The sequence below is a fragment of the Chroicocephalus ridibundus genome, chromosome 3 (assembly GCF_963924245.1).
Source record: "Chroicocephalus ridibundus chromosome 3, bChrRid1.1, whole genome shotgun sequence".
NCBI classification, from domain to species: Eukaryota; Metazoa; Chordata; class Aves; order Charadriiformes; family Laridae; genus Chroicocephalus; species Chroicocephalus ridibundus.
In genome coordinates this window covers 68,455,692-68,468,355 of record NC_086286.1, presented here as the reverse complement: position 1 = coordinate 68,468,355, position 12,664 = coordinate 68,455,692, and the positions used below count along the sequence as shown (strand labels likewise).

The following is a 12,664-nucleotide window of genomic DNA, read 5'->3' as shown; positions in this document are numbered from 1 at the left end:
CTGGCAAGACTGATTAGAATTGAACTTTCCAATAGAGAACAGCCTCTCACACCTTTGTACTGAAGAGACTGGCATCTTCTGGGAGAATACTACCCTGAAGTAATCTGCTGGTAAGATCGATTTACTGCCTTACTTATAAAAATTCTCATAATAAATCAAACCAAAGATTATTTAACTGAAGTAAGATCTGGAGTGCAACTTTTTTCCTCCTTTCATGTAATTACATGTTTCATAATTTAATCTTGATCTAAAATATTAAACAACTACTATTTGACTTAGAACCTGGACATTATTATCAGACTGAAAGTGTGTGTGTGCATATATATATATATATTATAGATAAATTCAAAGGATATTAAAGCCATAAAAACCAAGAAGCCATTCTCCATTCAGCTCACAATCCCTATTTCATTTAGTGATTTTTAATTTAGATTTAACAGATAAATATACACCATATCCAACCCAGTGATTTACAGTTGTAAACAAGCAATCCATGCAGCCATGAAAATTTGGAGCTAGAACATAACTTTAAATACAAATATGTATTTTATACCTGTAACAAAATTTTTCTTGGAAGTAAACTTATTTTTTAAACTTTAGTTCTCCAGCTGAGTTAACTTTACAAAAAATAAACAAACTAATGAACTCAAGACAACTTTATTAGTACATGTGACACTATTTTCAGGAAAACCTTAATCTTTTGCCAAAAAAACAAAACAAAAAAAAAAAAATCAAGTTTGAGCTGTCAGACTACCACCATTGAAAGGATCTGTACATTGCATTTTATCTTATTTGTTAGTGTACCTTAGAATGCATTTTTAAGAATAAACTGATGAGGTCTTAAAGATGGAGTTTTAAAATGAAATGTTAACTGGCCCTTAATGATAGTGATACGAGTGTAACATTGTAATGAGATCACTGGATATACAAAAATGTATTTGTTAAACTCTTGGTGCAATGAAAACAAATTTTCTTTTTCTCTATAGAAAAAAGAGCTCTTTATATAGAGATTTGATGCCTTACCTCCAAGTCACAGCTGTATTCCGTGCCATCCAGAAGCATCACTTTACACTGCACAGTTTTACTTTTCTTGGGAGACTTCTGAGGAATGATTTCTGTTTTAATTTCAACTGTCTGCACTTCTTTTGTCTCTCTTTTTTCTTTTTCTTCTTGTTTTTCTTCCTTTTCCTCTGCAACTTTCTCTACTTCTGTTTCTTTACCATCTTTGGCAGGCTATATAAAATACAGTTAAACAATGATTGAAATTCAGGAAGATGGATATTTTTAACTCGTTCATTTCTTTTATAAGCTACTAATAAAATAAGACATCAAACTTTCATAAAAGTTACATACATACTGGAAGCGCAATAGGCAGTGTAACCATTAAGGTCTTCCTTTGGGGACCAGATATTCTTGCTCTCAAACTACAGAAGGTGTCTTTTTTTTTTTTTTCCTTTCCTTGAAATTAGCTTTTTTTTTTTTTTAAAAAAAAAGAATGTTTTATTGGCCTTTTTTCCTAACAGAAACAAGTTTAACATGAAGCTCCAGGAATTATACAAAACTAAAAAGTAGTGTTTATGAAAGTGAAGCTATACAGAATCACAGAATGGTTGAGGTTCAAGGGACCTCTTGAGATCATAGTCCAATGCCCCTAGGGTCGCATCCCAGTTGGGTTTTGAGTATCTTCACAGATAGACACTCCACAACCTCTCTGGGCAATCTGTTCCCATGTTTGCCCCACCACCACAATAAAAAAAAAAAAAAAGATTTTTTTTGTAATTTGAGATTGAATTTCATATTCTTAATTTGTACCCATTGCCTTTTGTTGTTTAACTGCATACCACTAAGAATAGTCTGGGTCCTTTTCCTTCCCTCCCTTCAGGTATTTATACATGTTGTAAGATCCCCCTTGACCCTTCTCTTCTCCAGGCTGAACACTACAAGCTCTCTCAGCCCCTCCTCATATGAAAGATACTCTATGCCCTTAATCATCTTTGCCACCCTAGAACACGAGGTTCCAAGTGTCCAGAACTGACATGCAACTTTTCAAACAGACTCTGGAGCACTGCAATTTGGCTTGGAACTCAGCACCAACCTCCCAGAATGAATCACTAAGGACAGTGACCACAAGCACGGTTTCTAGGTAAAGGGTAACAAAAATTGATATTATAAGGACTCAAAGATAATCCATTTGTTACTTCTCATGTTTAAATCACTGGGGAGGTGATTCCTGCAATCCAATGGCTTCAGAGACAAAGTTGACTTAAGAAGCTTCTCCTCTTATCCTCGCTCTTATCCTCTACTACAACAATACAGTTCAATGTTACTTTGAACTATGACAAAGTGCGAGGTTACACTAAAATTAGACATCTAGAACAGTTGAAGTAAAAAATGGTCTGCCACAGAGTAGGGGCCTTTAAAACCAGCTATGTTACTCATAACTCTATCAACCCAACTGCACAAAAGGTCAGTGCTGTTATTTGGCCATCCCCCCCCCCGCCCCAATACAATCCTAACAAAGCCTTACATGAATTACATACAACATGAATCATGTCTCATTAAAATTATTCCAAAGCCCCCATTAGCCTTCCCACACATACCTGTGTTTCAGCACTACTAACGGAGTGTTTTTCTTCCTTGTCGTTTGCTTTAACATTATGCTGATTTTCAGCCGCTGCTTCTTCTAAACTCTTTTTTGGCTGAGCCACCCCCTCTGATGTCTGGCCTTCACTTTCTTCAACTACTTGTTCTTCCCCTGTGGTCCTTTTCTTGGTCTCATCTTTGGGCTCAGCCAAGGTATATGATTTTTGTTTCTTAAGCCAGGGGGGAAGGAAACGAGAAATACCCTTGCTTTCAGGTGAAGCTTTTTCCTTCTTCTGGCTACTTGGACTGCTTTGGCTAGTTGGTGCTGGGACAGAGGAAGAATCTTGAGCTTCTTCAGAGGATGTTTCCCTGGACTTTTGATCTACTGATGTCTCTGATGCTTCTTCAGGCTTGTCCTTGGCTTTGTCTGGTCCCAGCTGCTCAGAATCTTTCTTTACTTCAGTCTCTGAGCCAACTTCAGTTGTCATTGTCAGAACTTACACTAAAAACAGCAACAACGAAAATAGTTTTGTTAAGTAGCATTACTACTTTTACTGACACATTATTTGCAGTAATTTGTAGTAATAATCTACAAAAGTTCCTAATTAAACTTAGCGGGGTTAAAGACATACTTCTTTTCAAATTCTCAGCTCCAAGTAAAACCAGTAAGCTAAAACTTAGTGCTTGAAGGTAAAGATTTTCGAAAACACTACTCTAGAGAGATACATCTACCAATAGTTCCCTTCTCCTTGCTAAAAATGTGAGTGTGCTCACTGAAATGCATTTTTCTATTATAAGCTACTCCTAATGTTATCAGCCAAAATTATTTCAGTTCTCTTTCTACTGGACTCCTTGGCTGACCCAGAAGCTCAAATTTCAAAAAAGCATCCACCTTCTCTAGTTAAACTGGTAGATACAACCCTCCTACTATTCAGTGACACTTATCAACGTAACACAAGTTTTACATTGGAAGTCTTTTTTAAATCAAGAAAGAGTGCATGCTTCTAGTTGTTCCTCTTTACATTAGGAAAAGCAATTCTTGCCTTGAAAGAGCTCAGTTAAAATATCTATACTCTTAGACCTTAAATAACTCTTCCATACTCCTTATCATCCATACCTTTTCAGCAAAGAAGCAACCAGTAGGCTTACAGTTGACAGTACCAGAAGCAGACATCGATTTTAGACGGGAAGTCACAGCTTTAGTATTTAAGTATTAGTTTATAGACAAATCTGTTCCCTTTAAAGTTAAAGGTGTATTTTCACAATTCCCTTATCTTAGTCCACAGTGAACCAGGGGTGGAGATGAGGAAAATGAAAGAGCAAGCTTACCAAAAAAATAGGAAAAAAGGATAACGAGCATGACACCGAGTATAAAAAGAATTAGAAATTGTAAGTCAGTGAGACTGTTGAAATTGCTCATAATGCTAGGAAGTGTACTTTTTTCTTTTAAAGTAAGATTGGTTTCTTAGTCATGAGTTTATACTGATCAACATAGAATCATACATAAGTCTTACACTCTCACCACTTCTGCATGTTCTTCCTTCAGTGAAATTAAAGAAAAATCATAATACTATACCAACAGGATATGCGATAATAATCTTTTAACATTATTTGCTGTTTCGTCAAAAAAGATTAACTAGAATAAACAAATTTTGTTAGCTGTGTGGCACTGGATTTTGCTGCATTACTTTGAAAGTGTAACATAACTAATATTTAGTTGAATATTAGTTTATAATAATTTATTGAAGTGAGCCAACCAAAATAAGGACACTGGGGTCCAACAAAGTTTAAATGGTTAGATCCCATTAGAAGTCACTGATATTTATTTACAGCCTTCTTCAAACAATTAGTTTTAAACTGATGGTCTGTTTGTCTGCCCCGAAGGTTAGCAGATTAGTTACAATCACATGTATAACTTTAAAACACTGGGCCCTCTCGATTAAAATTGATTGCCATCAATGCCCGCCATTAGTCAGGAGGCTGAACTCAACAGCCGCTGCCCCTACCCCTGCCCAAAAAAAGAGTGAAGGAGAAGGTAATCTATTCTGCCTTGCAGTTAACTTGCACACCACCTCAAACGGCACTTGAAACCAACTGGAAGCTAGTTTAGATCACAAGGCAGCAGCAGCACGTTGCCTCTAAGTTTCCAAAGCACATTCTTAAGTAGTCAGAAATAGTGAAACTAAGCAATTCCCAAGGACAAAAAGAAGAAAAAAAAAAAAGGAAAATAAGGAAACTTATAAATGCCCAAATACACAAGAGAGAAGCCCTTCTAGCAAGAGATGGACAATACTGAGCCAAAGGAAACAAACTTGACAGTTATCTTAGTAAGAAGCTTAGACATAGGAGCCTTGAACCACCTACAGGCAAATTCATATTAAGAAGGCATCCTGAGACCAAAAGCAGGTGTTTCTGTGTTCACTACCTTAAACTTCACTATCTAAACCAAAACATTCACCAATGGGGAAATTAAAAGAAAATTTTGTATCTTTACTGTTATACTAGAGACTTCTGAACACATTTCAAGCTTAAATATTAGTTACCTAACTATTTCCTTCACTTTCTATAAAGCCCTTCAAATTTTAATACTCCTAAAAGTTTATTGTGATAGAGTATTAATATTTATGTAAGTATTATTTATCTCAGAGGTAACAGGCCTCTGAAAGGCAGGTTTCCATTTGACTAGCTCTTAAGATTAAAGAATTTGCTACTTCCAGCCACATATTAGTATGCCAATTTAAAGTATGCCTTTTTTAAAGGTGCTACTAGACAAATTACATTTCGCTATCACCTTTGTATCTTACACAGAATTGCTGCTGTTCTTTCCTAATCAATCTTAATAATAATAATAATAATGTAGAAGTAAAACCAAAATCAGCTTTCCCTGAGAGAAAAATCCGAACTCCTACTGATTGGAGAACAGTGATCCACTCTGCTTAATAAAGTCAAAAATGGAGGTTTAATTATTAGCAGAGACAGTGGTCATCTTTTTCTCATGCATCTCTTTCGGAAAGAACCAATTTCTTCCCGGAAAGTAGCTAAAAAAATTCTAGAGAACTTGATAAACATATCAAACCATCACGTCATAGAAGAAAAAAAACAAACACAACAAACCACAACCCAAAAAAACCTTCCTGCTTCTACTGAAATAATTTACAACTCAGTGTACTAAAAGCCAACATGGGTGTCTGCGCAAGTCGTGGAATTTTCTGGATCACCATATTATTAATAATTCCTTTTAAAAATCATTATCTTCACAAAAAATAACTAATAATACACTTGCACTTCCAAATATTAGTGCTCACATGGGGTATACATAAAAGAACAGAAAGAGAGCAAAGAACATCTGAAAAATATGTATGAAAACCTGAAAGAGTGTCATGCATACTTCCACTACTTATTTCAGACGGTTTTTGTTTTGTTTTAAAGAATGGTTTTTACTTCTTGTCATATTATTGATTTGAAGCACAGAAGACTGCTCTCCATTTCCAGTGGGTTAGGACAGATCATTTACAAACAATATGCTTGCTGGTCTCAATACATAAAATTTGTTGACATAAAAGCCATAAAGGAAGTAAAATCCTAGCTGAAACAGTCATTCAAATTTTACAGAGCGTAAAAGGGTCTGGTTTAATCACTAGGTAATATCTGAGGAACTTGGTACTACCCCCAGAAGACTTTTCAAAAGTATAACTCGCTTATTTTCTGTAGAGTACAACACTTTATACTTCAAATCAGGCTGAATGTACTGACAAATATACTTTAAGACTTGTGTTTTATCGTCAGTATGTAACAGGAGAAAACTCATGGCACCACACGGTTCTGTGCAGCACACCACCGTGCTACATCATTTTGCTGAAGGTGCCAATATAACTTGCATGCCTTCAATTAGCAGACAAAGCAAAGGTAAACCCAATTTCACCTTTTAGTCATTATTTAGGTGGATTACTGCAATTGCAAAGATATGGAGCTCTCTGAATCCAAAGAAATAAATTAACAACTAAAGAATACAGTTTTCAAATTTTGAAATCCTTAAGGAAGCAAAAACATCCCTAAAATTGTCTTAGTTACATCAACCCACATTTACATTGTATGGCTTCCAATAAAATATTGATTGGCAGTCAAGCATCAACTCAAAAAAGCCTCAGTGCTCTCATAGGAACTTGCATCCTTCTCTGTATTTATACACACAGAGGACTGTATATAATACATACAAACAGATGTACTTTGACTATTGAATTTAATAATTTGGATTAAGTTAATTTTTAAGCACATTCCTTAAAAAAATAGATGAGATTAAAGTCAAAGATCAACAGTTTAGCACACTACTGAAAATGTTTTAAAAAGTTACATCAGAGAACCCACAGGAAAAAATCTTTTGTATGCATGAAATCTAATCACCTATTTTCAAACAATTAAGATGATCTCTAGCAATTTAAACCAAACCTAATTATTTACACACTGAATGTGACCAGGAGGACTGTTTTGGTTTGCTCCTTCCCTGACAATCACTGTGCACAAAAATCAAGGTTAACCACAGAGGCTGAAGAGGAGACACACTGCAGACCCTGCTTTTTTTTGGGGGTCTCAACAGTAGCCACGGGGCAAAAGCCTGTTCATCAGTTTCCCACACTGTGACAAGACCACCAGAGCTGGGGCCTGAACTGATCTCAGGCTGTCACGGCTCTTCTTTGTAGACTTAGAAGGTAGCACATTGATAAACAAAATACCAAGAACAATCCCATACCACATATAACCAAAAAAACCCCAAGATTATTTCTTTTAAAGCCTCACAGTTCATGGAAGAGTCTTATGCAATAATCCAGGTGACTAGACAACGAAAGCTGTGTTATGATTCAGGCTTTTGCCATTGTGATAGTATCTCCTGCTAAAAATATTTATGCCAAACATAAGTCAACTAAAAATCACCCTTTCTCCTTATGATTCTGCCTCTTCTGCCTCCTAAACTGAAGCTTACTTGCAAGGAGGGAACCAGGTGAGCAAACTGTCACTGTCAGTCTGTACATTGGTCAGCAGATGGTGCCATAATAGTTCTAAAAATCAGTAGCACATTTCAAAGGTCAAACTTGAAACGGCAACACTATTCCAATTTCAAGTTTAGTTCCCAAGTCTCGACAAGTAATTGAAATCTTTTCATATCAGTATTAACATATTTTAATAAATGTAACTTCAGAGCCGGACAGTGAATTACTACTCTATGACAATAAAAATTTAAGCTACATGCTTTCATGAACAGGTGCGTGTCTACGTATATACACATATTCGCACAGCCTCTATGCTTATCTCCAAGAGCAGAAATGGCACAAAATGGTGTCTTCCCAAAGGATCCTGTGTTTGTGAAATCCAGTAGATATTCCAGGCACATCACAATGGCTAGCAGTCCCAGAGTTAATGGCAACTATACTCATAAGCATCTTTTTACCTAGATAGTGAAGTCACCATTCAAAATAACAGGGGTTTTTTTTAGCCTTTGGGTTTACATCCATGCCATCATACAGCTGAATATTTGCAAGCATACAATGCTTCCCTCCCAAATACAGTAGCCTACCCGCATTACTAGGAAGACATTTTTGTCCTTATATAAATATAGAAATATCCTCAAGTCTCTAGAACTAATTTTTGTAGTGCTAGAAAATTACTACAAATGTGTCATCATGCCTTGCAATACACAGGACTCACCGGAAAAACACTGACAAGTCCCTACATAGGATGGTATGAACTTAAAAAGATACACCTGAAACAACAGTGAAAGATGAATACTAGAGTAATTCTGAAGATCACTGAAGAAATCAAGGACACAGACAGCAAATGAAACAAGCCAGAGAAAGCTATTTCTGTCTAAAATTGTGAAGTGAGTATCTGTAGCCTAGATAGTTTTATTGTGAAAATATTCTACTATGCTGACAAATTTCTGTAAAGCAGCTCTAGGGAGATTACCTCAATTCTTCATAAAGTCAAAATAGAATCCAGGAATGCAACTATTTTTCAAAATCTTTGTCCCATTAAAGCAGTACAACAGCATGTATCTATTCCCTACCACTCAAGTGCTCCCAACTCTTCATAAACCACCTGCTGCAGGCCATCTTTACTTTGTCTGGTGAATTAACTTGGTTACTGCAATCCATATACAACTTAAAAGGATAACTTTTAAAGGATAATTCAGTTGAAGGGAAACAACTCTCCAGAAAGGAAAGATAATACTACTACACAGGAAAACAAGTGAGAATTCTTTAAACACTATTTTGTCAAAATTTATCTCCTGACACTAGGTAGCAGCCTAAAAGTGTTTTATTAAACATAGAAAATAATATTAAGAAGTGTTGTTTCCAGAACTAAATGAAATGCACTGAGAACTGCATCATTTGTATAACAGCACCCATACAACATGTAAAGCTCATCATAAAAAAACAACCCCAAAACTTTCAACAAAATCAGAGCATAAATACCTTTCACATGCTACATGTAGCCACGCTGTGATGCCCACATCAAAATTTCTCTGAGATTACATTTAAGCAAATATACATCCTTCAGGGCCCTCAGTGCTATCTAGACCATATCCAGAGATAACATGAATCTGTTCCTTCTGTATTTTCAATCTACAAATACTGATACATCAAGGCAAAAAAATAAATCTCAGAGGAACTTAATTCAAATCAAGCAATCTCTCCTTGCCAGAGCGTATATGCACATATATAATCTGTTTGTCAAGCTAGTTTTGTGCTGTTCCCCAGTGCTGAAAAAAATGTTGTAAGCTGATAAGAATCCCAGAGTCTTTTTGAAAAGCTGTATTGAACAAGAGTGACCCCACCCAAGCCCTGACACCGCTGAGAAGGGCATGCTCAGTGGAAAACCGGGATTTAGTTCCAAATTCATTCCAGCAGCCAGAAAATGAGCATGGGTCAAGAGACAGCTCTGTTTTCCTGTTATCTGTCCAACAAACTAAGAACAACAGTTTGAGAAAAGTCTCTTCCCTATCTTTAAAATCAACATTGCAAGTTTACAGTGGGGTTTGACTGTTCACAGTAAACACTCATGATAACCACAATTTTATAGAGATTAAAAACAGCAGTAAACAATCATTTGCTCTGAGCAATGTCGTCCTCTCCAATCTCCATTCCCTTCCTTCCACCCCATCCCACCTCACCAAATGGCTGTTTCTATAACAGTGCCACAATTCCACTGAAGCACAGGCAAACATTTCATTTTTTCCACAGGGAAGGGGGAATCTATTTGGGTTCTGTAAATTATTTAGCTTGTTCTGATTTGGTTGTGAATGATTTCTAGATGCCACAACAGATTTTTCATTTCCATCTTTGATTCTATTTACAATGTAATGGCAAGATTAAAACCAGGGGTTTTTTTATACTGAAAACATTAAGTTTACTCTTGCATAAAGTATGCTTCCAAGGCACTTACAATAACATGGTTAATCAAAGCACTTTCCAACTCGGGTTGAAAAATAACGTACTAGTAACTGAGATTATTTTTTTCCTACGAACTGAGAGCCCTCAGTGTAATAAAGCTCCTAGACGCTGGAATCCCAGACACACATCATTGTTTTGACAAGTATCCATTTCCTCTTCAGTGGAAGTCATATAGAGAATTATTACCATCTCACACGTTTAGGAAATGTACAACAGCATGCAAATGAGGGAAATAACTGCAATACCAGGATTCAAGGTCAGGAATAAGAAATGAGAATTGACTAAACTGTGTTTTTGGTAGAATACTACCCACATATGCCTACAAACAGAACACACTCGCAAGTAATTTTCATAAGTAGATAAAACCAGTAACTTTATTTCACCAGTATGTCAAGGCTGAACGTCATACAGACGCAGGCACTACTGAGATCACATTCGAAATGCCTATTGGCTTTTTATTTCAGCTAATCCAACTTAGGAACAATGGCCAGAAACCAACTGACAAATGCATTAAGACAGTTTGCTCTGTCACGTACAAGAATAGAGTTCAACAGCCAAACGTTGTTTACAAAGCTTCAGGGTGTAAACACAGCCACAGAAGTGCCTTTTTTGGCAGCAACATCAGTTCTGTATTTCAACTGTAAAGTGCACTCCATTTTTGCTATTGTCAAATACAAGCATTATAGAGACAACAGTTCTCTTTGCCATGCTAGTTTAACAATACTGCTTGATGTTTGGACATTACTGAGAGAAGCAAAAAACTTGGAAAAAGTGACATTAAAATTATAAATTATTATATATAGGCAACAGTTGTAGAATCTTCTGGTTCTATTTTTTTTTATGTCAGTTTTCCTGAAGCAGGACGCAAATTGAAATACAAAAATTGATACTGCCACCACTTCCTATCAATAATGAACTCCGTTTGAAATACTTGGTCAAATGGCATCCCTGGCAATTAATCTTAAACAAGTTAAACCAAATTCCAAGTAAGTGCAAAGTTTCAAGCTATATGTGAAATATTTCTGGATTTCTGCAGGTAAGTTTTAGTGGTCTCTTTGCTGGGTATGTTGCTACCAGTATGTGAATCAACTGTTGAAGGACTTGCAGAAATCTTGACACGCATACAAGTAAACAAATCCAGGCTATTGATTGTACAGCATATTTTATGAAAAACAAACAAACGAAAAATAGAATAGTTAAAAACATGGTAAGTCACAACTGCAGCTACAATGCATAATTGCTATTCCATATTCCCTGCCAGCTATCCCACATTCCCCAAACCTCAGAGGTTAGCCGCCTGACATGTCTTGCGCTGTCATTTTAATCTTTATGTTTGTAGCTAGCACAAGCTAGCTGAGTCTTTTACGTGCTACTGGAACACAAGTATTCCCTTGAAAGAGCAGAAACAATTTGCTCAATGGTGTCCTATCACCACCCCACCCCCCCAGATAATTAGAATTATAATTTAGAATGCACCTAAAATGATGTTTGGAGTATCCTGCTTTACATTTTCCTACTTATGTTTACTTGAATATATAACAAAGTATTGATACTACAGATAATACTGCTCTTCGGGAAAAGTATGCATCTACTGCTCTTGTGGGAGCATAACATTGCCAATCCCAAGCAACAAAAAACAGTGAAAGAGAGATGCTTCTTAGCTGAGCAAATAAAATCAGCAGCCAAAACTTCATCACTCCCATAGGCTCTTCCGAATGCTGGTATTTGATTAGATGAGTGAAAATATCAGCAACTTTCTGAAAGTTTCCCGCTTTTCATAGCAATGGCTACACCACTAACAACATTTCCATCACTGCAACATCTCCGGGCTAGACGAAATTAAAGGATGTCCTAAAGGTGAGAAACAAGTCTAATAATACTAACTCGGGGGGGAGAAGGCAAAAGATAATTTTATGCTAATAATTCTGGTTTTGTGCCTGGACTTCAGCACTTAGCATGTTTGTTAGTCATCCGAGTGATTTAGCTGTGTTGTGCTTTTTGGAAGGACATTCCCAGCATGAAAGATTGTAATATAAAACAGATAACAGGATATGCATGAAAGTCCCAAGGGAGTAACTATTTAAACAAAGTTTTCTTTGGAGACTTAGAGAAAGACGACAGATAAGAAAGGTTTAAAAGAATAACTCAGTTGTGAACACCAAGAACAGAGTGGGGAGGAGTATTTAGAACTGTCCTGTAGACAAGGAAAAACAGACAGTGACTTGCCAAACCACGACTGCAATGCCATTCCCATATAAATATACATCACAAAGTACAGTTTACCAAAGCAGCCTCACCCATTGCAGAAAAGCCTTTTAATGTTCACATACAATTGGGGATGGTGTGCTATTACAGTAAGCTTTCAGGCCAAATTAAGTAGAGGTTTTATTCTGCCTTCTTGGGTCACATTCTCAGTTCTCATTCCATATAATCACAGAAGTTTCAAAGCTTTGAAACAGTCCTAGGAAAACACATATCCAAGTTGACAGCAATTTATCACCAGTTTTATTCCACAAACACATATAGCACAACATTATGAACTCCACGCCAAAAAGAAAAGACTTATTTGTTTGAATTAAACTCCGAATCTGCATGGGTTTGGGGGTTTCTTTGCCTCCTTTTGGGCTCATCAGTTT

General features: G+C 36.4%; 1 protein-coding gene across 17 annotated transcripts in view; it reads right to left on the bottom strand.

The window, feature by feature from the left end:
• EPB41L2 (erythrocyte membrane protein band 4.1 like 2) overlaps nucleotides 1–12,664 on the bottom strand; it is a 121,815-nt gene that overhangs the window by 72,865 nt on the left and 36,286 nt on the right. For all 17 annotated transcript variants that reach the window (XR_010070346.1, XM_063329599.1, XM_063329615.1 and 14 more), the window contains 2 exons: nucleotides 2,601–3,085; nucleotides 1,024–1,233 (listed from right to left, as the gene is read on the bottom strand). Coding sequence is in view for 16 of the 17 variants with exons in the window: in XM_063329599.1 (XP_063185669.1) it covers nucleotides 1,024–1,233; nucleotides 2,601–3,071 (681 nt within the window). In the remaining variant the exon portion in view is untranslated. The remainder of the gene's footprint in view (nucleotides 1–1,023; nucleotides 1,234–2,600; nucleotides 3,086–12,664) is intronic.